Source organism: Corvus kubaryi, unplaced genomic scaffold (assembly GCF_017639235.1).
Source record: "Corvus kubaryi isolate FWS band 111438036 unplaced genomic scaffold, C.kubaryi_AGA036_p1.0 37397, whole genome shotgun sequence".
Classification (NCBI taxonomy): domain Eukaryota; kingdom Metazoa; phylum Chordata; class Aves; order Passeriformes; family Corvidae; genus Corvus; species Corvus kubaryi.
Window position 1 is genome coordinate 7,125,847 of NW_024581136.1, and position 27,170 is coordinate 7,153,016.

The following is a 27,170-nucleotide window of genomic DNA, read 5'->3' on the forward strand; positions in this document are numbered from 1 at the left end:
TAGAAGAAATTCTGGTTAGAAGCATGGATTTTCAATTGAGACAATGGTCCTATTTCTCAGGACAGATGGTTACAGCTATGGAGTGTAGAAGGCAGTTTATGCTTACACCAGTCACAGACCAAAAATGAAGGACACAATTTTCTGAATGCCTGGGACAGTCCTTGGCTATCCAAGAGTTTTGCCTTTTCCATCTCAGCGTTCCCTGAGAAGGAATTACTTTATCTGATACACAAGTTGCTAAGTATATTGACCATGCAGGGTCTGTTATTTATTGACCATGCAGGGTCTGTTATTTTTACAGTTTAGTTTTTAATTGAAAAAAAATACCAAGCATGTGATAACAGCAGAAGACACTCACTTACCCAATGACAATGCAGGAGATGGCAGTTCCCAAAAAGGCATAGGTTAAAATTGATCCTAAGTTACGAAAAAAATGTCTCTGGGGAGGAAAGTTGGAAAGAAAGTCCTTTGTAATATAGTGAATAAAAAAGCATCCAGACCAAGTAGAAACACATTTAGCAGTACCATTTGTTACAACACTTATCACATATAGAAGATGGAACAATATTGGCTACTTCAGTTATTTTGGAAAATACAATTTAAAGACCGTTAATTTTTTTCCCCAAGTGGAATGTCATCAAAGTTCCCTCTTTTTTATGTATCTGGACAAATGTTTCAGGATCTTAGCAGAATTTCACATTGGAAGTACCTGATACAAATGGTATCATAACCCCATGCCTTGAACAAAGTCCTGATCAGGCAGGATGTGAAACACAGAGAGGCTGCTCCTGCCTGCAGTTCATGACATTCAAAGTGGTCTCTTCTGAAAACAGGGAGGCCTAAGTGTCCTAAACTGCACGATCAGATCTTTGCGCAGGGACAGAAAGGGAGCAGAATGAGGGCCATGGATCATTCATTTTAATCCGTTCCTGCCAAGTTCTTCCCAGGCAATATAATTGTTAGCTGACTCTGTCCTCTGTCACTGACCTGTTGGGTCTACAGAGCAGCAGCCACACTCAGTCCCTTTTGTCACATAAGGAAAAAGACACATACCTTCTTCAAACTATATCCAGCATGAAATATAATGGGTGGCAGCAAAATATTGAAGAAGATGGAAGGATCAAAGGTCATCTGCCAGAAAGGACAGAAGAGAGGGTAAGAACAAATAAAGTAGCATTTAATTTGATATGATAGGTTTTAATTGTATCTTCTTATCAGGACTGATCTCAGGCTCACCTCCACTGTGTGTGGGATTATTCTGAATTGTTTTCTTGGAAGTATAAATGGGTAGTTCCTTACAGTTTACAGATGCAGATTACTACTTGAAAAGTATTCCTTCAAGAAGGAGATCAATCACGTGCTACATTACAGGTAACACATAAAAGCAGCGTTACCTGCGACAGCAGCTGCCCTACCAGACATCAACTTGACAGTCCCCATGACATGACCCCTGGGTCAGACGTGGATCTCCTGTTCACTTTCAGGAAAGATACACCAGCAGCGTTGGGCCTCAATTCCCTGTGTACAGAATGGCGATAAAAGGCCTACACCACCAAAACCAATGTAACATTTCCTTTGAAGGAAATGGTTTCTAAAATAGCCATTAAAATTTTAAAGTAATGCTAGAATGAGGAAATGCACTGAGGCCTTCAACTTCTGGCACAGAGGAAAACCAAGGACATTGCCCAGCCACTGCAATTCATTACAAATAGCTTTCAATAAAATAGAATTCTCTTTAAAATTACAGCATTGCTGGAGAAAAAAACAAACTTAAATAAGCCTGTGTACTGCTTAGTGTTCTGTCAGTGGGCTATATTATATCAATAGTTTTAAGTGACAGGAGGTAATTAGTGCAAAGGCTTGCATTTTGTTCAGATGAAGTGATATTTTAAGGCTACAGTATTCTAGATTATTTTTCTTCAAAAGAGTAAGACCTGCCTACAAAATTATTTCTGCCTTCTTACTAACAGCTTGATTTGATAAACAGGAAGTGAGAGCTGAGACTTTTTTCCATCTTGCTCACTTTGAGTTATAAAGCTGAAAGCGAGCTAAATAACCTGCCAGCAACATTAGCTGTGCTGGCACCATCATTGAAAACATGATGGAAAAAGGATTTTCTTCATTTATGAACTAACATTTTCAAATGTTAATTTTGGAATGAATTCAGCAAATATGTCAAAATATCTTTTCTGTGGGCATCAGAAATCCTGACTGCATGTTTTATTATTCAAAACCATGTTCTAAAGAATACATGTTTGTAAGTCATGGCACAATCTATTCTCTCTGATAAAAGGCACTAAGTAAACACTTTTACTGCAGTCAAAAGGGAATTACAGTTGTACAAAACACAGAGCATGGTGTGATCATGCTTTCTGTTTTTTACATTAGTGCTTTTGCCAGTCAGGAAGGCTGCCAGGCATTGTCTCCTAAATACAGCTGAATTTATCCCTTTTCGTTTTTTATTTATTTTCTTTTCAAGAGGGCATCTGGCAGGAAATTTTAAAGGAAAAAGAAGTGAAAATCTAGGCAGACTGAGGTCTCTCCAAAAATTTAGAGGAACTACAATTCACAGTAGAGACTTTTAAGAGCCTTCCAGCAAAGTGAGATTATGGAAACAAGATCGGGCAGTTCCCTGTAAGGTCACCAGAAATTTCTGTGCAAGTCAGTGCTCCTCCTTTGTCCTAAGTCAGCTTCAGTACCAGGTCTGATGAAGATGATCAAATGCAATGGATTAGTACATATGCCCTGGAAACTAAACACACACTTTGGCTAAGACAAAGCTGCAACTGCAACCAGCTAGCAGAAAAAAGGATGAAGATTCAGCAAAACCTGATTAGTCTTACTGCCACAGTATTTTCCTGTCTCCACCCACCACAACTCTAATGGTCCTTGACAGTCTAGTTCTTTCTGAGAAGGGCAAGTCTGGCAGTAACAGCAGAACAGCAGACAGGCACACAATGGTGCTGCATCAGCAAGAAATTTGAGCAGATGGTTAAATCCTAATTCTGCTGAGCTCCCCAGTGTACATTGTAAGCATAACTTAAAAGTTTTTATAACGATAACCGTATAATACACAGGGTCATGTATTACTGTGCTACACAAACAATAATACTTGAAAGAAAGCAAAATAATGCATTGCAATATTTTAAAAAGCCATTGGTAAGGACTTAGAAGCTTCATGTGAATATACAATGTCTTTGAGCACAAAATCCAGGTCTTAAAAAGTGCCTCTGCACTGCAGTGTTCTTCAAATGGCTGCCATTTTTTAAAACAAGCGAACATCATAAGAAGCAAATATTACATAGGCAGGGAACGACTCTAATAACAAAGTAAAATATTTTGTTATATACTGGAAAAGAGAAAAGGGCATGACATTGTGAAAGACTGCAAATTTTCTCCCACACTTCCCTTTTTGCATCCAGCCTGAATTGCCACAATGGTATCTCCCCATGGCAGCGAAGTCCCTGCTGAGGACCACTGCAGGAGTGGAAGAATGTATGAGAATGCTCTGATGAATTAAAATGTACATTAAGTACATATTTACAAGTTTGTGTTTTGAAAGATGTTTAGAGTTGGCAGTTTCCTCTGCTGTCCACAGGAGGTAACTTGCATTATCCTGCTAGAGCAAGTCCCTTTGAAGACAGAGGAAAAATAAAGATACCAGTGGGGTTTATAAAGGTTTAGTGGCAATGAATCCAAGTTAACAGCTGTGTCTGTAATGAACTCAGTGTCTGCAGGAGATGGGACTGTCATTTGAAACAGCTTAGGCAACCACTCCGCAAGCACACAGTCAGCTTGGAGCTAAATGATGGTCAGGGTTCTACCACACCTCATTTCCTTTACTGCTCTTCATCACTTACCTTGCTCACCCTAAACTCAGAATAGACTCTCTCTCTCTGTCTCATTTTAACTTGAAGCTTATTTTCCTCTTTCAAGGGTGAAAATAAAATAAATATCTTACAGAGTTTAGAACAAAAATAAGATAGGTTTTACCTTTTGAAGCATCGCATTGCCCTGGTGACCATTGACATTGTGGTGGCTGATCTCTCTTTTGTATTGATATTCGTAGACCTGATTAGTTATGTTAATAAGCAGAGTGGATGGCCCAGATTTCAGCTTTTCACATTCATAAACAGTCCCACTTTCAACATCTGGTGATTTTGTCACATACTGTATAATTAATCCCATTAAAAGGCCTGGAGAGTAAAGAAAAAAAGAAAAATGAAAGAGATTCAAGTATTTTTAAGTATTTGATGCTACAGATTTACCAGTTTAGAGAAAAATTAGCTCTTCCAAAACCGTAGGAAACCTTCTCAGGGTTTCTACATTTACAGAACCTCTCTCAACACTTCATGGATGACCACAAAATATTCTTCCAAAATGGTCATTTCATTAGAATGCAGATGTTGGTTTGACATATGCACAGTCATACTCCTGTTTTTGCGATCCAGTTTCTGGCATAATAATTAACTGAGTTTTCTCATCCATTTCGTTTTCAGTAGTTATTTAGAGCAGGGAGATGCCTGCACAACTCATGTGCTATGCTGAGCCTATAAACATCAGCTGTGCTGTTGGAGATTTTACACACTTCATTTGTGGGGACAAAACTCTGACACATCCTCAGGCACATTCTGCTTTCTGTAGAAGACTGCATTTTTGAGACTGCATAAACATAGAAAAATAAATCAGGAAGAAGGGAAGGAATAATACGACTATCTACAATTTAGGACTCTTACCTAAGACAGATATTTTGTCTCTCTTTACACTTAACAGGAAGGAAAATGTACTTCTGCAGCCATCCTCGGGATGGTATAGCTCTTTCTGTTGGCTCTAGTGGGAGGCTGCATGTTTACTTTAGGAGAGGTGAGTAATATTTAGCTAGATAACATTACTGAGATTATTTCCACCCTCAGAGACTTTGATTTGGTTTAAAATTTAATTTCCATACTTCTTTTATGCATCCTATATGCTTTAAGTCCAGTGTATAGGATGAACAATTTTACAGTTACTAATTACTAACATATTCATAAAATGCTAAGAATACTCAGATTAAATATTGATGGCAGAGACCTAAGCATCTAGATAGACACACTTACTAGTGAAAGATAAGAAAGAAATTAAATTACAGGAAATATCAGAGAAGCATCTGCAAAACATGATGTTACATTTTCAGTTTGATCCCATAATCAGATGGTGATACAAGTGATCACAAGGACCTTGAGAGTCTGTGTTATTGTCACATCTTCTCCTAAGAGAGACTCTCAGAACTGCAGATTCCTAGTGCACCTGTAAGTCAAGTTTGTAGCTTCTTGCAGTGATGCTGAGTAACAGCTGTATTGCCTGTTTAGTGTGTGCACGCTTTTGCGCTTGTTTAGAATCTATTGTTTAGTATGGTTGCTTTCTTTAAATGATAGAGAATTTCAATAAGGTGTAGAAATCCCAAGACCACTTTCTTAAGTTACACAGCATTCATGCAATAAATCAGATAATAAATCTGGCTGTAGTAAAAGACAGAGTTCCTCAAAATGTTAGGGGAAAGCATTTATATGTAAAGGGAAGCAAGCACTGCACGTGTTACAATGAAATATGACTTCCACAGTGGTCAGCCCAGATGTCCAAAATCACGAGTCAGAAACCAGGAAACCATTAATTAGTTAAAACTGTCAGGGTTTTCATCTTATTTTTATTAGATTTCCACTAGAAGAACCACATATTAAATTTTTAAATTCAATTTCAAATACATTAAAAATTCAACTTAATTTGATGCTTGAACAAGACTTGATGTTTTTCATTCTCTGGAGCAGAAAACTTACAGGTTTTCCTTTGCCATTTTTGTCCGTATGACTCAATGTTTTAAACTACAGTCTCTGATGCACTTCTACTACCAGGTAATCTGCTCAGGTAACAGAAATATTTTGCAGACATTCACCAAGGCCTGTGCAAGATTATCAAAAAGTGTTTTAAGCACATTTATTTAAATGCGGCATTGAAACAGAAAAGGGTGTCACTAATGTTACAGATTTCTTTAAAAAGTCTGAACTGTCCTTTGAAGTTGGATCTTGAAGCAAAATCTCACTCTAACTACAGCTCAGTCATGTTTCAACTGAAGGCAGTGCAGGTTTTCCAGCTTCTTCAGTGGAAGCAGGATAAAATCCTTAATCATAGATTTGACCATTGGAAGGGATTTTTTAAGTCACCGTGCCAAATTCCTGAGCTAAACAGGACTGTTGTTTCCCCAGGATTTCATATAGTCACCGGTTAAATGCTTTCCTTAGTAAGGACACTCAGGGATGCAGTTTTAGTCATTACTTGATTTTCCCAAATATTTAAGATTTTCTTTCAAATTTCTTCGTTTGCCTCAAAAATGATGTTCCTCTCTTCACCTCACCACTACAAAATGTCAGTTTCTGACTTAATTGTGATTTTCCCATACTGTCTTCTGAGTCCTGACAACCTTTTTTCATTGTGAACGCTGCAATCAGGAAGACTATAAAATATTCTGTTTTATTAAGGTCTAGGGATTCCTCTTTCTGGGACCTGTTACATCCATTTCTGCCTGTGAGAAACAGGGATACTCAGAACACACCATTAGAAGGCAACTACAATTATTTCACACAAGAGGCATACTGGATTTAGAAAGTAAAAGAATCATAGTGCTTAATCATTAGACACCTCCCCCAAAGCTGAATCCAGAACTGATTGTGCCTCAGTTCCAAACACACTAATGGGATCCTCAGAAGGGGCTGCAAAGGGCTACTGTGAGTCAGCTTTCCCTCTGCACACCTGTCAAAACTTGTCCCCTCAAAACCTGGGGAAACACCTCTAACCACTGCAACCCAAAGCCATTTTATGTGAGCACCACAATGGCTCTTCCGTCATTCAGCCTTTTTTTGTTTTCCCTCCAGTCTGATCCACTAATCCCATGGAGCATAACTGAAGGCTGGTACATCTGCAGTCAGCCCCACCTCCACCTAGGGGGTACCACCCCCTGCCTAGGGGTGACAATTACTCAAGCTGAGAAAATTTCAATTAAATTTGGTAATTAACCTCCCATATAAAAGGCACAGATTGGCTTGCTGCTGGTTTGGGTTTTTGTGTTGTTGAAGTTCAATTCTAGCTGCCTACTTGCAAGAGTGTTTTAGCCTCTTACTCAGAGCTGAGAGGTGGTACCTCTATGTGAGCCTGATACCTGACTTCTGGGGAGGATGAGTAACGTGGATACTTGAACTCAGTTTGTCACTGTGTAGCTCTGAACTACTGCTGCACTAATGTGAAGAGCCATGACTTACATCTTATATGGGGATTTTGGTGCCTAATGGTTTATAGCTGAGGTTTCTAAAGATATCTGGCTCTGCATGAGGTGCCTACAGGCACTTTGGTGTTTTATTGGCTCATTGTGTCTTCTCCAGCACTAAGAGGCCACATCCTGGGGCCTGGTGCTACAAGATGGGTCACCTACTCTGATACCAGAGAAGTAGCTTTGTTTTCATCAGTGCTGGTGTAGATCATCTCCCACACTGTTCCTGAGTGTGCTCTTGTCTAGCAAACTCTCTCATATCCATCTGCCTCCCTGGTATACAGAAATCAGGAATTAAGTTGAGTTTACTCTTTGTGGTCTGTTTATCAAACTACAACATGCAGAGAAACTTGCTCTCTGAGACCCAGGAAAACCAGGGAATAAATGAATAAACCAGTAAGTCTGTATTTTTCCTCTTTCTTTGTGAGTGATTTTTCAATTTGGTCTCAAAACAAACAAAATATTTTGAGTCTTTAAATACTTTCAAGCTAAATGCCTCCCAGTGTATGTGTGTGTATATATATATATTTTGTGAAATGTTGAATTCCTGTTGAATTAATTCTTGTGAATTAATTCTGCATTATTTGAAATGCTTCTAGTTTTTTTACTTTGTAGAAAGATTTTTGAATTAAATTTAGCTATACTTAATGTTGAACCACACTTTGATTAAAAAAAAAAATACACCTCAGTTGTTCAAATTTCTAAATGGACAGTATGGTTGTGGTTTTTTTTCCTAGCTGGAACTATTCAGCCTAGAACTGAATTTTCTTACAGAGCCTATGCAAAAAAAAAAAAAAAAAGCCAACTCACCCTTCCATTTGTTCTGTACTTTAAATAGAACTCTCTCTCAGGCTGTGTTCAGTTTGTGGCTGTTCAGCACTTTGCAGTAACTGTAAAACTTCTTCCTGTTTTTGTCTTTCTGTGTTTGTTTTTTTTTGCCCTGGTGTTACTCACACTTTGCCTTCCTATCCTCTCCACTGCTACTCCCCTAAGGTCACAGTTGAGGAATATGGACCCACTTGTCATCCTGTGGGACACACTCTGCAAAAGGTGCCCATATTCTGTCACTTGAAGCCAAATTATCAGTTCATTGTATTGCTATCCACATATCTAATAAAGAGCTTAATGGGCTGGAGCAAAGCAAACTGTAGGATGGAGACCTCTTTTTGTACAGAAAATGTAGAAATCAGAATTGTTTGTTTGGATAGGGAAGGAAGGTAAAATTTAGTGAGGGTAGGACTTGTCTCACTGTCAGTGCTTGGTGCCATGAAGATTTTCTCCCAAAGTTGCTGCCTGTTGAGCTGGCACCTCTCTTATGACCTCTGAAATTTCACTTTCTTTTCAATATTGACATTCCACAATGTTAAAGAAAACTACACCCATATCCAAAAATTTGAAGGATAAGAAGGGCATCATTAGCTTTTTGGATTCTACAGATAAGCTTTTTTCTCTGTTCGAAGGTTACCATAAATAATGCAAGACTAAACAGATAGTTTATTTACAGTCATGAGGAATGTTTTAATAATTCAAAAGCCCTGTCCTGCTGGAGCACTAATCTCTTAACCAATCAAAAGAATATGAGCAGGTTATCCTCACGATGTGCAGAGTGTGTTCTGAGCAGGCAGCAAAACAGAATCAAATGGCAGATAAAAGCGAATTCCATACTTATTTGGTTTTGTTTTATTGTATTCTCCCATATTTTATTTCTGTTTTGACAGACTTTCGTCTAAATCTTCAGAAAAGGTCCTCAGCAGCACTTGGCAAACAGCACAATTAGTGAAAAGGAAGCTATTGCAGTAGAGGCACCCATGTATTTAGAAAAACAATTTACAAGTTGATCATAATATATTGCACAATGTCTCATGATTTTCCTTTTGAGAAATGTTAACAGAAATGCAACAAGCAAATGTGTTCTCAGTATTACATAACTTGCACCCCATAAAATTGTTCAAAAACAATTCAGGTGATGTCTGACAGTGAAAACTGTTGCATTTAAGTATCATGTGATGTGTATCTCAGTCTCAACTGATTCAGTTGATGTGTTTTCCATGTGTAACAGATTTAAAAGTTAGAAAAAGGGTAGATTATTGAATAAATATTTTTTCAGAACTTTAAAACACAGGCAAGGCAGGCGAGAAGTAAGAGATCCTGCAGACCCAGGTGATAGGGGCTCAATGACTGGATTAATACAAGAGTTTCTTTTTTGCTTGCTTTCCTTTGAAGTTTCAAGTTTCTTGTGAAGACAATGAGCCAAGAAGAGGAATTAGCCTGTTCTTGAAATTTCATACAGTTAGTTTATCAAAAAAAATAGTTTGTAGGGGATACAAAGAAGACTGGTATCTGCTTCAGTCTTCTAGTGGAACAGAGATCACCTTACAATGCTTGACATAGAAAATGAAACTTTTACCTCAAAACGTAGGTGTCAGTTGCCTTTGCCATTGCAGGCTTGTAGATGAACCTCCATATGTAGTTGTTTGCATGTGGTGTGCCTTGATAAACAAATATTCTTCAGAATATGCAATCTTAACAAAATCAATTTTGGGTATTATGCTGCTAGAGGATGTGGTGTGCACAGAACATGTCAGAACAGGCTGGCACTCAGGTAATGACTGAGTTGCTGATTTCTGTCTTCCATTTTGATATTTTACCCTCCTGTATGTATTTTATGGCAGCAGAAATGGCAGTAGAGTCTCTCAGAGTGAAACAGCAGTAAGAGACTGACAAGAGAAATCATTACATGTGTAAGTGCGTACCATTAAGCTAGAGAGTGCTTAGGGGACAATGCGGAAAGTTACGCATGAAAGCAAAATGCAACCTGGCAAACCTTCAGAGAAGATTAGAACTAGACAGGCAAACTGAAGTTACCCTACAATGACAGCATTGAGAGCAAACTTGAGACGCATTCTTCAGTGTGTTTTTCAAAGGCACAGAGCAAAGCCAAAAGAAAGCTCTCAATATCATTTAAACTTTATTAGACAACAGGTCTGTATCTACTAGGCTCCTCAGACTAACAGGTTTGAATGTTACAAAAACCCAAGCAAATGAAATAATCTCTGTCACTGAAAGGATTTCATTCTTTTGTAAACAGTAAACTCCCCAACTCTCTGCTGTCTGACCACAGAGGTGCAGAACATGCACATCCTGAGGATAACCAGCTCATGACAGTTGCTCCCCCTTCAAGGCAGCCTCTAGCTACTTCAGGAGAGATGCTGTTACATCATTATTTTACCGTACACTAATGGAGCTGTTGACATTTAATTCAGCATGTTTTCTGAGCTTTTTCAGCACTTGATCTCAAGTGCCTGATCATAAATATACAACTAGTCTGATGTTATGCTGGCACTTGAATTTATACTCACCATAAAGCATAGCTCCTCCAGTTTCATGCAGAAAGCGGAATCGATGGTTTTTAAACAACCAAATTGTTAGTATTGTAAGAATGAGTAGAAAGTTAAAGATTAGCAGCTCCACAGCTCCCTGATGATAAAAGTGATCTTCATCTTTCACTGATACATATTTCTTCAACTTCTCCATTTCATTCCCTTTATAGAAAGTACGTGAAAAATAAAAGAAGAAAAAAAATTCACAGGACGGAAAGTGTTGTCACCTTTGGTACAAAAAGTCCAGACACTACAGACATTCACAGCAAACACATCTGTTTCATTTGCAGCCTCATGGTAAAGTGCCCCAGCTCAGAATTCAGCTGGATTCTAGTTACAGCTTCCTGTTTCTCTCTTAAAGCTGCCCTGTCTCATTTTTATTGTTACGATTGTGTTGCTGGACTGTGCTTGCTCTGGCTGTGGAAGCACAAATTGCCTCCAAGGCTCAGACTCCCAGTTTCTGAAATTCTGTTTTAAAAATCAGTGTGTGTTCATAATGTTTTTTTCCTGTAATTTAACAGCACAATCTGAATCATAAAAGTCATATTTTGTCTTCACAGTTTAAGATGGAAAAAAATTATGTTAAAAAAATGCCATAGCAACCTTTACTACATTTTGGAAGTTTAAGAACCTTTCCTCTTTCCCACTTTCCCATATTTAAATGTAAACAACATAGAATAAAGGTGGTGCTTTACTATGGTGCAAAGACGGAAGAATAAAAAGAAATCAATGAATAAGGATTTCAAGACTTAGGCACTTGTATTGATCTTGCCAGAAGACTGATATCTGTAAAAGCAAGGGTCCAATTATCTAGAACTAGAAGTGCTTAACCCCCCCCCCAGTGAACTGAATAAAATGCAGTGGAATATACTTTTCATCATTTCTGCTGTTCACAGGTTTTTACTCAATTCCTTATTCAGTTAAGCCAGAAAAACAAATACTCTATGTAGAGCAAATACTCCTGCATGCTTTTCTGTCTGAGCTCAAGGCTGCAATGCACGTACATACAGAGAATTTCAAACAAACTTTAATCTTTATCAGAAAAAACAGCAATTCTGCTTCTCATTATAAAAAGATAATCTTCTCATTATTTGATGTTAAAATCCTATTTTTTTAAAAATACATTTTGGAGGAAACTAATCATTACAGAATCCATTCCAAGTCAGGTAAGTGTCAAAGGTGAATAACCCAGGAATACCCACCTGTCTCAGTAATTCTGGGGCTGTAGCTCATGTTCCTGAGGAATGTTCCTGAGGACGTCCTGTTACTTCAATCAATCTACCATGTTTTAAAATATTTTTTTCTTGATAATCAATCAATTGCATCCTCTGTATAAGCTAATTTCATCCCTTTTACAGGTTTCTTCTTTTTACTTTCACTTTGTAAGAAAATTATTTTCCTTCTAGTTCTTTTTAATTAATGCTTTTCTTTGCTTACCAGATTTTTTTTTCAACCTCTATAAGTGGTTTAACTTTGTTCTCTACACTGTTCCACTATTTTCTCTCCTTTGTGTTTCCCTCATTTTCTCTTTCTTTTTGTAGTTTTACCTGATAATTTGCCAACACCGTCAGGATTGTTTAAGTCAAAACTGTATTTCTGAACTAATTTTCAAAGGAGTCTCTGTGAGATGCAAAGTTGGCAGAAACCAGATGACACCTCCCAAATTAATGAACCATGTGACTCAATTTTAAGTGAGGGTAATGATGCTAACCTGTATTTCTTGAGAATTATTCAATGCTGTATTTAGAATTAAAAAATAATGTAAGGGAATTAGGTGTAGCAGTTTCATTATACAACTGATGCAACTGTTTAAAAAATGTTAGTCACATAGCCAAGGCTTATAACTTTCACAGAGGAGAAAAAATAAAAATGAAGGCTTGATTTGGTTTTCATATTCACAATTTAGAAATGACAGTGACCTCAATTTTGTGAGTCTGATCATCCATCTCCAATGTAGAAGTATCAAAAGCAAGCAAAAAAATCAATTGAAAAGAATCACATTCAGTTTCTTTTTCAATAAAACCCAAAGATTTGTTTATTATGAGAGCCAGTTCTTTTCCACCCTGTCAAATAGGTAATTTGCGGGCACTTATAATGAAATCAATGGAGAAGAAGCACGAAACAGTGAAAAAAGGTAATTTAATCCTGATAACATCAGTGATTAGACTATTCACTTCAGATTTGGGAGCCAGGCTCATGTTTATATTTGAATTTACCTGAACTCGTATTTTTCACCAAACAACAAGGAATTCCTTAGTCTTACTGCTAGAGCAGGGTGGTTTGAAATATTTGAAACACGTAAGTGTTAATTTCCAAAGCTGTCTTTTCCCTTTTGCAAAATAGGGTTATGATTCTGCCCTATCTCAGAAGATGATCTGATACATGTTTGTGAAGCAATCACATGTGACAGCAATTTGCACCAGGCCAGAGCTTAAATGAAAACAGAGTTTCAGGTTTAGTATCAGGCTTGCAGGTGTTGGAGTTGGGGCTTAAATTCTGCCAAAGCTCCTTATATAATTTTGGGGAGGTCTGGTTCTATATAGCACTTGCCATGTTACAGGATTGGGGTTTCAGGTGTTGCTTTCCTCTCTGAGATGTAAGATAGTTTCAAACCAGCTTTCCAGACAGCCACTCATCATAGTTACAGCTTCTGAGGAATACAGAAATGATGTCTAAAACCTGTTGTTTTTCTTTGCCTTCTCAACCATTGTATTAATTATTACTATACACTATCTGAAATATGCAAAAGGTATGATGACTAAGGCAGGATAACTGTTGCAACATGTTTGTAACTAAGAATTTTATACATGCATTGTTGGGGGAAATATACTGGAATTAAGTGGTGCAGGACCTTAAGAGTGCTTTTTGCTTTTAATAATCTGATGACGTTTGGCACCTATAGTCTACTCAGAGGGATGCCTCAAATGTTCAGGGTTGTACATGGAGAAGAGCTAATGGGAAACCTGTAAGTAATAGAAGAGCTGGTATGAGCTGTTTCAATCCAGCTAATTTTGTTACACTTTGTGCTGATTGGTGGGGCACTATTATTGTTCTCTGTATGCCATGTGATTTTATTCACAGAGCCAGATACCTCTTGAGCTAAATTAAGCCAAATCACCTCTCCAGTGCTTCTTTAACAAATTTTTGCTATACACAGTTTTGTAAACAAGGATGAGTCTGAGTAGATGAGGAGCAGCTCTACTGAGAAAGTAGAGCTATCTATGAAAAATATACAGAAAAACAGTATGGCCTTGGCAAACCTTATCTGGGTTTGTAATAAGATCTGACTTGAAAAACTATTGGCAATGGGGCTAGGTAATCAGATTTTTTTTGTGCTTAGGTCTTTCCACCATTTTCAGCAGTATTCAGGTCCTTCAGTAATTTCCCTTCCTAAAAATAAATAACTTCTCTCCAGGTTTTGGCAGTTTTCCAGGTTAAATAGGAAAACCGTTGCAACAGCTGCATCATATTTCCAATATTTATAACAGATGATAAATTAAGAATGAAGGGAATTTGATAAAATAGAAAGTTACATTTTGGATTTAAGAACAGGCAACCAGGTGAATGAAGAAAGTTTTCATGGGAAAGATATTTTGAATATTACCTAACAGGGCCAAGGACACAGACAAAACAAGTGAAAGTTTCTGTGGAAGAGAGTATGTTAAGTAATTCTCATAATACTGTGTTCTTACTACAAATATTATTTTCTTTATCTCCTCTGGCATGTAATTTTAATGAACAAGAGGTAGTAGTCTTACTTATTTTCTATGTTCACCTTATCAACTCTATGGGTTTCACAGAACAATAATCCTTTCCTCCCTTTGCTCGGCAGATGTAGAAGTCTGCTCTTATAGAAACTATCAAGATGGAACAGAAAGCAAGAGGAGTCTTGTAAATCAGTAGAGGGATTCTCACCTTGGAAGATGTAAAGTCAGAAAAGGAGCATAATGTAAAAATTGTAATTAATATAGTTAGTGGGAATTCCAAGCAAAGATACAATGCTTTAGCACCACTGGCAATCCTGCAAGCATAGGACAAGTACAGACAAGAGTAAAAGCAAACATTGAAAACAAGTGCATCTGTATGTGTTATTAAAAGACCAAGCAAAACCAACTCTGAAACTGAGAAATCAACCATATTGTGAGTACACAGATAACAAATGTTCTGTCACAGCTTTCTTGACTAAAATCCCCAGACAGACTGGAACAGGATTAGTGGGATCACAAGTGATTATCCTTCTCTAATCCATTCCAACCAAGAAGATCTCCCTTGCTAGCTCCTGTTCTCATACACAACTGCCCAGGAAATACTGTGGGCTAAGGCCACTTAAGGCCACTAAGCCCACAGTGGTGGGCTAAGTGTCATTTATAACTGCCAGGCCTCTGTGCATTTTAAAATCTCTTCTACTGCTTAGAAGAGTCTTCCTATGAAATCAGTTTATTTGTTGGTTGCTACGGATCTTGTTGTCTTTTTTTCTGAGGTCAGACTCTGGTTTTACTATTGTTTATTTGATATTGCTCATATTCAATCTACAGGGGTCACAGAGCCTCCAGAGACAGAAATAAATCCACATAATTCTATGTATCTTTTATGTTACAGCTATTACACTTGGCTGAAAAGTAGCTTTAAAAATAATTTCTGCTTACTGGAATACAGCTTTCTATCCAGAAGGTGAAGTCTGTTTTGGTTTTTTTCCCTCCGTGGTTGAGAGCCTGTTTTACTGACTTATTGAAATACTGTACTAATTATGATGAATATACCTTGAATTGAGTGGAACTGGACTTTTAATCTCCCAAGACTTGTGATACTTCTGCTTATATGTCACTGTCTCCAGGCATTGTATTAACACAGGAAAGTCTTTTCTCCCTTTTGAGCATGAATGAATTTCATGCACCCTGTGATGTAACAAGCAGATGTAATCATCTTGCTGGAATCTTCCTTCGGAGACCAAATTCAGTTTAGACAGAGTTGAAATGCTCATGTGTGCTTTTCTCACTGCGAAGACAGAAATGCCAGCATGCCTGAAGAAATGAAAGCTCTGAAAGGCAGAAAGCACTTTGGTTCTAAGAGTTGTTACAGGAGAGTTAATCTGTTCCAGTTTGGTTCTAAGAGTTGTTATAGGAGAGTTAATCTGCTCCAGTTTAGACAGTTTTAGCCAATAGGTTCAGAACTAAGATGAATTCCTACAAAAATTGTGGGAAACTGATATTACCTGTTCATGCAGTTTAAATTAATCCACACAATTGAATATCAGGAGGTATTTTCAAGTTTACTTCTGTGGGTTTAATGTTAATTTTCAGCTTGAACTCCTGCCCTGTGGTATTTTTCTTTTATATTTTAATAAACTGAAAAACAATCTAGATAATTTTAATCTTTACCATTTTAAGTTAAATTTTTCTAAGTTACAATTTCCTGGTGGTAGACTACTTTGGGGAACTGACTCATGTTCAGCTCTTAGAACCATGGACTTGTGCATATCCACTGGTTTAAGTTTAGTTTCCTATAAAAGCAGGCAATGCATCAGTCTCACAGACTATGCTGCAGGCTGGAAAGTGTGTACTAAAAACTCATGCAAAAAGGTCATTGAATTCCTTTGGCTTTTCCATGTCCTTGTCACTAGTTTCTCTGCCCCACTCAGCCTGGGTCTACACTTGCAGGAGCCACTTTTGCTGCCCTTTTCCTTATATCCTTACTGAGTTACAACCCTGTTTCTCTGTTTGATCAGAAAGTGTCTCTGTATTCCTCCTGTGTTACCTGTTTCTGCTTCCATTTCTCTGCCTTCTTTTCCCATTTGAGCTCAGCCAGGTGTTCTTTCTTCATCCACACCAACCTTCTGCCATGTTTGCTTGACTTTCTGCATGTCGGGAGTTCTTCATGGCTTGAAGTAGCCCTCATTGAGACCAATCTCTCCTGGGCTGTTAGTATTAATACCCCATGCTTCCATAGTGATGGTGATATCACATCACTGATTCAGTTGTGTTAGGTAAACATCAACTACAGAAATACAGCTGAATTCAGGATTTCCACACCACAGCAGCAAACATCCTGACTGTCATTGCCATTTAAGGCTTAAAAAAACCTCCCAAAAAACCATAAAACCCCCACCAAACTCCAAAAAAAAAGAAAAAAAAAAAAGAAAAAAAAATCAACCCCATACCCTAAAAGCTGCGTGAAAAAGTATTTTGGTACAGTGCTTTTTGTTTTACTCAGTTTCATAGTTCATCAGTGTGTCATTTGGTGACTTCTGTTTCAGATACAACCCAGTACAATGTAATATAATTTGTAACAAAATGCTAGTAAGGAACGTGGGAACAAATACCTGATTTAACTGCCTTGCATGACATGGCTACTCTTTTCAATGAGTCGAACCTGAAAGCACATCCCACTAGAGGGCTCTCATTACACATGAAATGGAAATCTGACTTCAGCACTCCTAGGTCTCAATTTTTCAGGTTAAACATAGGTTTTGGTTTATTTAGACAAAGCATTGTAGTGCCTCAGTGTACTGGATTGGATCCCATTTGGAATACATAATTACTTTTGTGACTTTATTTTCAGAGGAAGCATGCTGATCCAATGAATTATTTTTAGTTTGTGTACATGAACATTTTGGATAATTCCTAATTAAATAAAATATTGTACCCAAATTCTTATTTCCATTAGATCAGTAGGAATCAGCTAGTTGGAAGTTGTTATTTTATAGATTCTGCAATATCACTAAATTCTTTTTTGTAGGGACTTAATGTTTACATATGCTGGCCTTTCTTATATGCAGATAACCCTGCTATCTTCCTACCTCAGAGCCCAAAAGCATATTTTACAGAAACAGACCTATAATTAACAATGCTGTTTTCATCCCTATCAGTATCCAAACAGCAGCTGTTCCTTTTTTCATTTCAACACTGTTTAAAAACTTGTAAATAAGTAACATTAAGAACAGTTCATCATCATTTCTACATAATTGTACTGTGCTATCAGCAGCAGTGTTTCAAGAGAACAGATTGTGTTCTTCCATTTTGAAGAGAAACAGGGCTATGTTTGTAAAGGAATGTGGGCACAAGAAGGGCAGGCAGGTGCTTTTGAAAAACCTGGTGGACTGTAACTTCTGTTGCCGACAAAGTTTGGCCCTGCTTCTCTTTTGTAGTAACTAATTTTTCTTTAAGAGAATTATGTCCAAAACATAACTAATTTAGCTGTGGTAATATCTCTTTGGAGTGCCACGTTGCTTTCCTTACCCAAGGGAAAGCCTTCTCTTGTCTCCAGTTGAGCCCTTGGCCTGCGCTCTCTCTTCCTTTCCAGTTCACCCTATATGTTCAGGACAACTATTTCTCTTTACTCCGAGCCATGTTTTACCCTTACGTTGCTTTTGCTTCCAACCTCTTTATTCACAAACCTCTTTTCTTCCAACTGACAGTTTTCAAATATTTTTCTCTTGTTCTCTGGAAAGTCTAGTTGCTATAGAGACACCTGATGACTACAGAGACAGTGACTACCTTTGTTAGAACCTCAGTTGCTATAGCAATGACTGTTGGCTGTGGGTTCAATGAAATCTGCTACATGGTTCATGCCCTTTTATACAGCAATATAACTTGTAAAAGCTTCTTTTAATTGTTATGCTCAGTAATGGGACTGTGAGCCAAATTCTGTTCTAATTGAAGTCAGTGGGAGTTTTGCCATTAACTTCAGTGAGACCACAGTTTGATCCTAAACTCCTCTGTCCATAAATAACAAAAGGAATCCACTTTCAGCACTGTGGCCAACAGAGTACGGCTTCATTTAGTCAGTAACCGCTGAACCTGGGAACAAAGATTTGATGTCTGTGACTGTATTTCAGTAAAGTCTGACCTAAAAGATACTCTTTTCCTTTTGAATATTATAGAAATTCTGTGCTTAAATAGTCAATTCTCAGATCAAACATATCATAGTCCTTGTGGGGACCTATGTGTATTCTTTTAAATAGAGGAATTGTGAAACAAAAATGTAATCTTTAAAATACTTAGACCATTTGTTTTCCTTCCAGGAGAAATGTTTCCCTTTTGTTGCTTTGTGGAAATAGTGACAAGAAAGGTTTCAAGGCGGTATCACCACTTCACAGAAGAAGTATCCCTACTGAAAAGGTAGATATAATGTTGTTCTTCCAAAGGATGTTACTTCTTGGACGTTTCCCTGGATTTTTTTTGATAGTATGGGAATGACCTCTGAAGAATGTCTTAAAGTCAACTTTGTCTTTGAGCTATTTCTGTTCTATTTAAGGTATCCTGGAGATTCTTTCAAAGCCAGAGGAATCCAATTCAAGTAGAAGTTGAGGTTGAAAAGCACTGTATTTGATATGTCCGTCCACAAATGTTTGTTTTGTTAGGTTATACCCAAATTATCCCATATTATGACTGTTGTAGTCATTTGTGCCTTCATCTGACAGCCTTTTCAGGAACTCATTATTGTTTTCTTCTTTATCCACTGTTTCTGTGAAGTTATAGGGAAATTTGCTACGAGTTTGTGTCAGAACAGTTCTTCCCCTTGATCCCCTCTATAAGGGTTAAGTTAAAGGCAAGATTACAAAATGTCTAATTTTCAGCATGCCCGGAATAACAACTCTGACATGCCCACTTCAACAGCTGCTGCCAAACTAAAAACCAAAGAAGTGCTCTTACAGACTTCTACCATGCATATTTTGTATGAAAATCTGCTCATTTTAAGCAGTCATGACTAGATGAAAGAAACGTACCCGAAATAACTGCCATTGATCTCTTTGGAAAGAGCTGGCCAGAATGAACAGAGTAGAGTTTTTCATTTGCTAAGGGAAAAGTAAGGAATGGAGAAACATTGCCATTACCACTGAAAAACTCAAGTGACACCTGGTGTCAGCACATATTGTGTATACAGTTCTACAAGAGTCACTCCCCAGGTACTGTCAGATACACACAGAGCATCAAGACTCTGTGTGTACTCAGATGCTTTTGGTGTGCTCACTGCTCTGTAGCATTTTTTGTACCCAGACCAAGAACCAGAAGGAATCCAGACTCACTTATCTCTCCTTTCCCTTCATATAATTTCTTTAAAACTTGACATTTCTTCTTGCTGTAGCAGACATTTTTATTTCTCTTTCTTCTGCTCTCCAAAGATAAGCTGTGGAAGACTCCTAAGATGAATAAAGAAAAAAATCCTTTCTAATGAATTCTGCTCTCCTCTGATGATCAGTCTCATCTGCTTATCGAAGTCCATTTAGGCATTTCTTTGTTTTGACACGAGCCTGTTGGCCAAAGTGGTTGTTCTTACTGTTTATGAATGCCAGGCTTTCTGTGAGGAGAGGCTCATGAAGTGTCAACAATGGTCAATTGTGAACGCTGTGCAATTATCTTTTTGAATTTCTGATTAATTTAGCACCAAAAAATCAGAATGAAAGAATAATTCAGATTTTCAGGGACTTCAGGGGTCATCTGGTCCAAAGTCTGAACCAGCTTAGGTCAGGCTCCAAGATGCTCAGTGTCTCGCTGTGTTTTTTTTTTGTTTGTTTTGCTTTCCTGGGTATTTGACTTGCAGGTGTAAGAGAGAGGAAACAAAAAAGTATTGCATTCAGTAACATCAGCGTTTTGAGTTATATACACAAAAAACATTTATAATGTAGAGATGAAATTCAAAAGGCATATATAAACTTCATCGTACTCAAAGCATCTTATGGTGACTCCTGCATTTTCATTCCTCTGTCACTTTGGACATGGAATAACATTAAAACTGTTGCTTTTCTTGCTTAAGTTAGGCTTTACATGAACATCTTTCACCAGTCTGTTATGGAAGACACAGAACACTGAAATACTAAAAATTCTTGGGGACCATTAATTTTGGCAAGATTTTCTGCCTTGCAAGAAAAAGCTTTATGAATTGTGTTCTGTGTAATCTATTACTGAGCCTTGTGAGGAATTTTGTCCTGTCTTCTAACATGCATACACAATGTATTTTGGATTATTCACATAGTCTGCTTGGATGTCTAGTGAATTCTTGTATGATTTACAGACAAACCACGTTCTGGTATTTGAAAGAGAGAGATCATTTTCCTATCCTCCTAGTAAAAGTACATTATCTAACATGAGCAACAAATAAACTCAAGGCTGTGTTTGCTGCTATCAGAAGGCAAACAGATGCTAATTCCCTGTTTGAGGCTGTTCTTTCCATCCACAACCCACGTTAAAACTTGCAGCAGTTCTCTGGCCCTGTCAGGGAGAGGAACTGCAGGGGCTCACCATCCCAGGGTACTGAAGGCTTGGAACAAAGCTAGATTTGTGTGTCTTCAAATCACACCTGTTTTCTGACAAGTGCTCTCTAATAAATGCTCCACTGATTAAACAGTGCACTCCCAGGACACTGAGACTGCTGTGGGTGTTCATGTCTCTCACAGGTTAGACACTGTTTAGGAAGAAACAGTGTATCTGCCCAACATCCTTACAAGTATGAGAAAACAATTTTAGGATAAATCAGCTAAGTATCCCAGATAGAAGGTGGTAGGAGGTTATTCAAGTTGAGCCAGCACTTGTGGCATCCCTGCTTTGTTCTCAGATTTGCTGTTTACAGTGTTCTTTATCCACCTTGTCCTTTCTCTTGCCAGTCTTCTGCCTTCATTGCAGGTCAGAAGAAACAGTTGCTCCTTATAAAGCAGCTCTAGCAAGAAAAAAAGGAGAAAGGGTGCTGGACTTAGCTTTACATACTGTTGCTGCTTGATATGGCTTCTCTGGAGCACAGCCTGAACTCTTCCACGAAAGTTCTCTCCACCATTTCTGACAGTCTAAGCCGGGCAACACTCTACCTGCTGAGCACAGCCCTGCAGGTGTGCAGAAGACTGCAGGGTAGGGCTTCACGTACCAGAAACAAGATTCTCTAAAATGGGAAGACCCATAAATAAGGGATTATTAGATCAATGTCTCACAGCAGTTGTTTTAAAATTTGTTTTGTTAGCAGCAAACCCCAGAACTTCTGTGCATCCACCATACTCTGTCACTTCAAAGAGCAACCAACTCAACTGGTCTTGGAAAAGAGGAAAATTGGAACTTACTGACCAGCTGCCTTTTACTAGATGTGAAGGCAGAACAGTCAGAAAGATTGAGCTTGTTGTTGTTGCTTAGATCTTCTTTCCACCTTCTAAATGTATAGAGAAATAGTCTTTGAATGTAGTTCTTCATATATTTCACAATATTCTTCATGAAAAAAAACCCCAGGGCACTTTTGGGGTGTTAAATGGGATCTATTACATCATAAAACATGTTTGCCACATTCTTGTGCCGGCTTAAAGGTTCTCTTTGTGACTCTGGAAGACTCTGCCAGCAAAACACAGGCTATTAGGTCTATCTGTTCTCTGGTTTTGAATATGGCCTTTTGTTGAAAGATACATTTCAACATGGGTGAGCAAATGGTCACTTACTGCCTCTGAAAGAAAGCAATTCCTTGAGTTCCATTTGCATCTTGCATACTGATTTAATTTTAGTGGTTTTAAAAGAAGTAAAACTGCAAATACCATTATCTGACTTTGGGAGTTGTTCCTCTATCAGAATTATGAGTTTAAAAATATAATACTACTTATAAAAACATTTGGAATGTGTATATCATAATGTTTTATGACAATAGGTATTTTTCATGTCTTAAAAGAGTAGAATAAAACAGTATGTTGATATTCTGATAATACAATGGGTTGCATTTTCTCAATGAAAATTCAGATTTCAAAACCTCCACTTGAATCCCCCATAGAAAACAATTCCATGGAACTTAATAATTCACATCTCACATAAGATCTAGACTTTTTAGGAAAAAAAGTTAGCAAAAATGTTTTAATATATTATTTAAAGTTACTAAAACTTCATTCAGCATATCCCCAAAATGAAATGTGATGTGCATGCTGAGACATACCTCTTACTATATTGCTTTTTTTAAAAGAAAATGTATCATGTCACTTTTCATGTTTTTCATCAATATTTCAACAGATAGCATTTTAAAAGGTAGGTTAAGATGTGATTTTAAACTGAATTGTTGTCATGGTAGACAAATAGAGGAATATTTGGATACTGAATGGGAATTGGAAAATTTATATGTCCTTCCTCAATGTTTTTAGAATATATATTAAAATTTTAATTTTGTAAAGGAAAATAGTACAATTCTTGATATTGCAAGAGCTCCCCCCAAGACAATCCTCAAATGTATCACTCATTTGCAGTGGATGGGAAGAGACCATAAGAATAGCTAGCCAGCTAAACAATGTATTTTAAACCGAACTTTTGCTCAGGAATTAAATCTAGACTTAGTTTTATTTGCCATCTGCTTGGCCATAAATTATTGCTGTTTTCAGCTTGGCTTTTTCTTTCTGTGCAATCTAAATATAAAGCAGACACATTTGTTTTGCAGTTCATAAAGGTGATATTGCCATGAAAACAAACCATCACTACTTGTTACTTGTGTTATGTTATTCTACCTGAATTCATTATAAAAGTAAATCCCACTTGATATTTTTACATATGAATTTAGCCATTTTAGGCTGCCTTTTTTTTTTAAATGCCACCTAACACGGTTAAATAGAGTATGTGCTTTGTCCTAAGGAAGCAGTAAAATTAAATAGTCCAAACATCTTCCTGTAAGTGAGATAACATTTTCAAAAGTACTGTAAATTATGGATTTTGTTTCCAGCATTCATCTGTAAGCAAAAGTTGCTTTCTGAGCTTATGTTGCAAGGCAAACAGGAGTCAATACAGTGTGACTTAATGGGGAAAAAGATATTTATTTTGTAAATAATAGGAAAAATTTGGGGCTTTATAAATAGGATTTTTTCCTCCTAGTCCTTTTCACAAGATATGATATTCTTAAAAAATCCCAACCAAACAAAAAGCAACAACAAAAACCAGTCAGTGATTAAGAAACCTTGAAGGAAAATGTAAAAGGACTTCTGGAATTAAACTACTCTTCATAACAAATCACCACATATTTTTCCATCTTGCTCTTCTTGAGACACTGGACAACAGTTACAGCTCAGGGTAGTACATCCACAAAGAAAGAGGGAATCGGCCCCATCTCTTTCATGAAGAAGCAGAAACCATTTCCTATGGGACAGTCACATTGTCTTGTCAGAAAACTCATACAGGAAGGACAGGCAAATTCAGCTAATATGTAAAATCAAGGAAACCCACTGAGCCCTCAATACCAAGACTAGCGTCAAGATGGAATTGGAAGCAGGAAGAATCACTCAAAAATATGAATCCTGTAAACCAAGAGAAAAACTGTCCCAAAAGCACAGAGGCGTTAGGAAGCCACTACTCAATAACTGAGTGGTTTTGTTTTTTCTTTGAACCCAGCATGACTATTTTGGGGGCTATGGCACTTCTTTTTCAGAAATTGATCTTTTTGGCAGGACAAACTCAGAGTGAAAGTTGCTAATAATAAATGCTAATGATGTCAACTTCTAAAGTCCAGAACGAGAGAGATGAGACATCTGAATTCCTTGCCTGACTTTGCCATGTACTTTCCATAAGGTAGTTATCATATATGTCTTGTTGTGAGATATAATTTAGTTCTGTTTACAAATGATTTTGGGATTCCTGAGTAGTTACAGTACAAGTGTTCAGAAGTGTAAGTGAAGAATTGCCAAGTAATTCAACATTTGTCTAAAGTAACACATCCTGCTATGGAGGGGGCTTAATATTTTGATGTCACCATGCCCAACCCTTTACTTGGATATGCTATTCAAGAAATGCTGCCAATAGTTATACAGAAGACTTTCCTTCCAACTGCCCTCTGCTTTAGTCCCATTTACAGTAATCTAAGGTGTCTTTGTTCTCTAAGCACTTAACTATGGAGTGTAACTCAGAAGCCTCCATTTTTAAGTTACTTCCACAGTGTACAGAGGTCTCCACGGGAGAACTGCATTTCTAAAACTGCAGAATCACAGAAAGCTGGAACCTTGCCTGTAGGAGTACAAAATTATGGTTGTCAAATGTGAGCATATACAATTTCTTTGTGTACCTCTAAGTGTGAGATGTATATTAACTCCAGTGAACAATATTGTATCATAATAGAGTTGAAGGAGAGCCTTCTGTTCACTTGAATACTGAATAATGTACTGAAGAAGATGAAATAAACACCAGTCAGTGCCATACATAAATAAGTGTGGGGAAAAACTAGGATGGAATCTTTGTATTAAAAGGTATTTTTCAGAATAGCAGACCTGGATGTTTAGCATGTCTTTATACATGATGCTTTTACTATAAACTCTGCAGTCCTTTTTTCCTTGTAGCATTAATGTCAAGGAAGCAAGATTTTCATCTGCAACAGCAGCATTTAGACAGATACTTTAAAAATTTCATTGAAAGAAAAGAAGCTGTTGCAGTGAGTTGGTTTTCTATCCTGTCCCTGCTGGAGACACAAGGTTGGATTCTGAGTTGAGTCACAAATGAAAGAGTAATTTTATTCCAGTCACCATCTGTGCAGCATCCCAGCACTACCACACATTCGAGCATCATTCCGAATGCTCTGAAATCAAAGTTACAAGGACACGCATCCTTCCCTCAGTAGTGAGAGGTACTGACAGTGCTGCTTGGGAACACTTAAGCAGCAGCTGCATGATGGTTTATTCTGTCACTGCTTCACTTCTTAAAAGCAGACCCTCATCTCTCTTGTATCTGAGGAAAACAAGATCACAATTTGGCACCGTAACAGTGAAATAACTTATCTGCTGCTTAATGCATGATTCCATTAAGCACCAATATACCAACCACTCCCAGATATAATCCCCTACTTTTTGTTTTAATCCTCCTGCACTTTCAAATATACTTCCAATGTTGGAGATTTTTTTTCTGCATGGAAATATAATTACATCTTTAAGTTAGGGCCATGAAACATTTGCATCTGGCATGAGTGACTTCGATACCTACAGATAAACTGCATTAAGCTGACTTTGCTGCTGAAAACTGACAGGGCTTACAATTATGCTGTCACTGGATCTGCAGAAGCAGAGCAGGGAAGCAGCATTTGTGAGGCTGCTCTGTGCCAGATGGCACACCATGGCAGAAAAATCTATTTGAGCCCTTGTGTTCTTGCATTATAACCAGCAGATTGTCAGCTGGAGTAAAGTATAGAAAGTGTGTAATTTACCTGACCTTGTATTTATAGGAATTTTCAGAATCAGAGGATGAAACTATTGATGTTTTTCCTTGGTGAGGCCATTTTCTTTTTTCTTCTCTCCCTCATATGAGATGTATCAGTGGTTGATAAGGACTGCTGCAAAACTAGCTCTGAAATGTGAATGATTTGTGAACTTGAAAGGCATGCCATTTTAATAAAATTGCACAATATAATACTGCTGCTCAATCCTATGACCTCAGATCACTAAAACTAAGTTTCTTTGGACTGCAAATTACAAAGTACAGCTCTATTTGTTTTCATAAGTGCATGCTAGAAATTATGTATTTTCAGATTGTGATTTTTAAGTCAAACTTCAGACACAAAGGCTGCTTTGTAATTCATCTGCAAACTTCCCTGGATAAACCACTTTGGTCTGAAGACCCAAAGCACCTTGTGATGTAACACAGAGCAGCCAGTAAGTACCAGTCTTTGAGCTGAATTTGCTGTAGTTGTGTGGACATAACCAATTTCAGGAAAGTCTGAGGCATGAGTAACCATGATCTCTTTATTCTAGTCATCCTTATTACGAGGTCTGCAAACATGTAGGCCTTGTTACTCTGTCCATCTGCAAAGCTGGGTAAGCACTGTATGTTTTTCCATATGTGAAACTGTTGGCTGAAGCAAAAACTAGCTAGAACTGGCTTTTAAGTTACGCCAACTTGACAGCAATTTGTTATTTATTTCTCAGAAAAGCCTCAGTAGAGTGTTAAGCAGATGACTGTATATATCAAACACATTTTTCTCCTTCCGGTATATCTACTATTGTAACATATAAAGTTGGGTTGCATTTTCATGAGCTTCATAGTTTCCTAGAGCAGAAAGGACACTAAATCATACAGTTAGGTGTCTTACATACTACACGCAGTTAAGACAGTTACCCCTTAATTAAGCTAAATTCATTGCTTAACCGACCAACAGTTTATTCTGCAAGGGTGAATTGGAAAGATCACAGAATCACAGATTAATTTAGAATGCAAAGAAAGTCAGAAGGTCATGTAGTCCATTTCCCTCATGAATGTATGCCCAGTGTGGGTTGCTTTCAGCTGATTCCATAAGACCCCAACCCTTCTAGGCTTGTTATCTACTTGTTATGAGACCTTGGGAGAGCAGTGGAATGGCTCTGTGGGGTTTTACAGATAGATGGGAATGAACTGTCTCCGTGGTGAGAGCTGGTGTCAGATGCAGCAGGTGCTGACTGACACAGTGGATTCCACCTCTCAGTAAAATTTTTTTTTCCAAACTTGTAAACCAGCCTGCAACTTTGAAAGAGAATTCTACTTCCAAAACACTTTGGTTGTTTTATTGAATCCTTAAGAATCCTCAGTGGTTGCTTGACTAAGAAG

At 37.6% G+C, this 27,170-nt stretch overlaps 1 protein-coding gene across 2 annotated transcripts in view; it reads right to left on the reverse strand.

Annotated features, from left to right (window-relative positions):
* The window catches only part of SLC9A9 (solute carrier family 9 member A9), a 179,008-nt gene extending 168,013 nt beyond the window's left edge, over positions 1–10,995 (reverse strand). For both annotated transcript variants that reach the window (XM_042042172.1, XM_042042171.1), the window contains exons 1-4: positions 10,657–10,995; positions 3,994–4,196; positions 1,054–1,131; positions 363–439 (exon numbers count right to left, since the gene is read on the reverse strand). In XM_042042172.1, the coding sequence (XP_041898106.1) occupies positions 363–439; positions 1,054–1,131; positions 3,994–4,196; positions 10,657–10,831 (533 nt within the window). In that variant the 5' untranslated portion in view covers positions 10,832–10,995. The remainder of the gene's footprint in view (positions 1–362; positions 440–1,053; positions 1,132–3,993; positions 4,197–10,656) is intronic.
* Between the last annotated feature and the right edge of the window lie 16,175 nt (positions 10,996–27,170).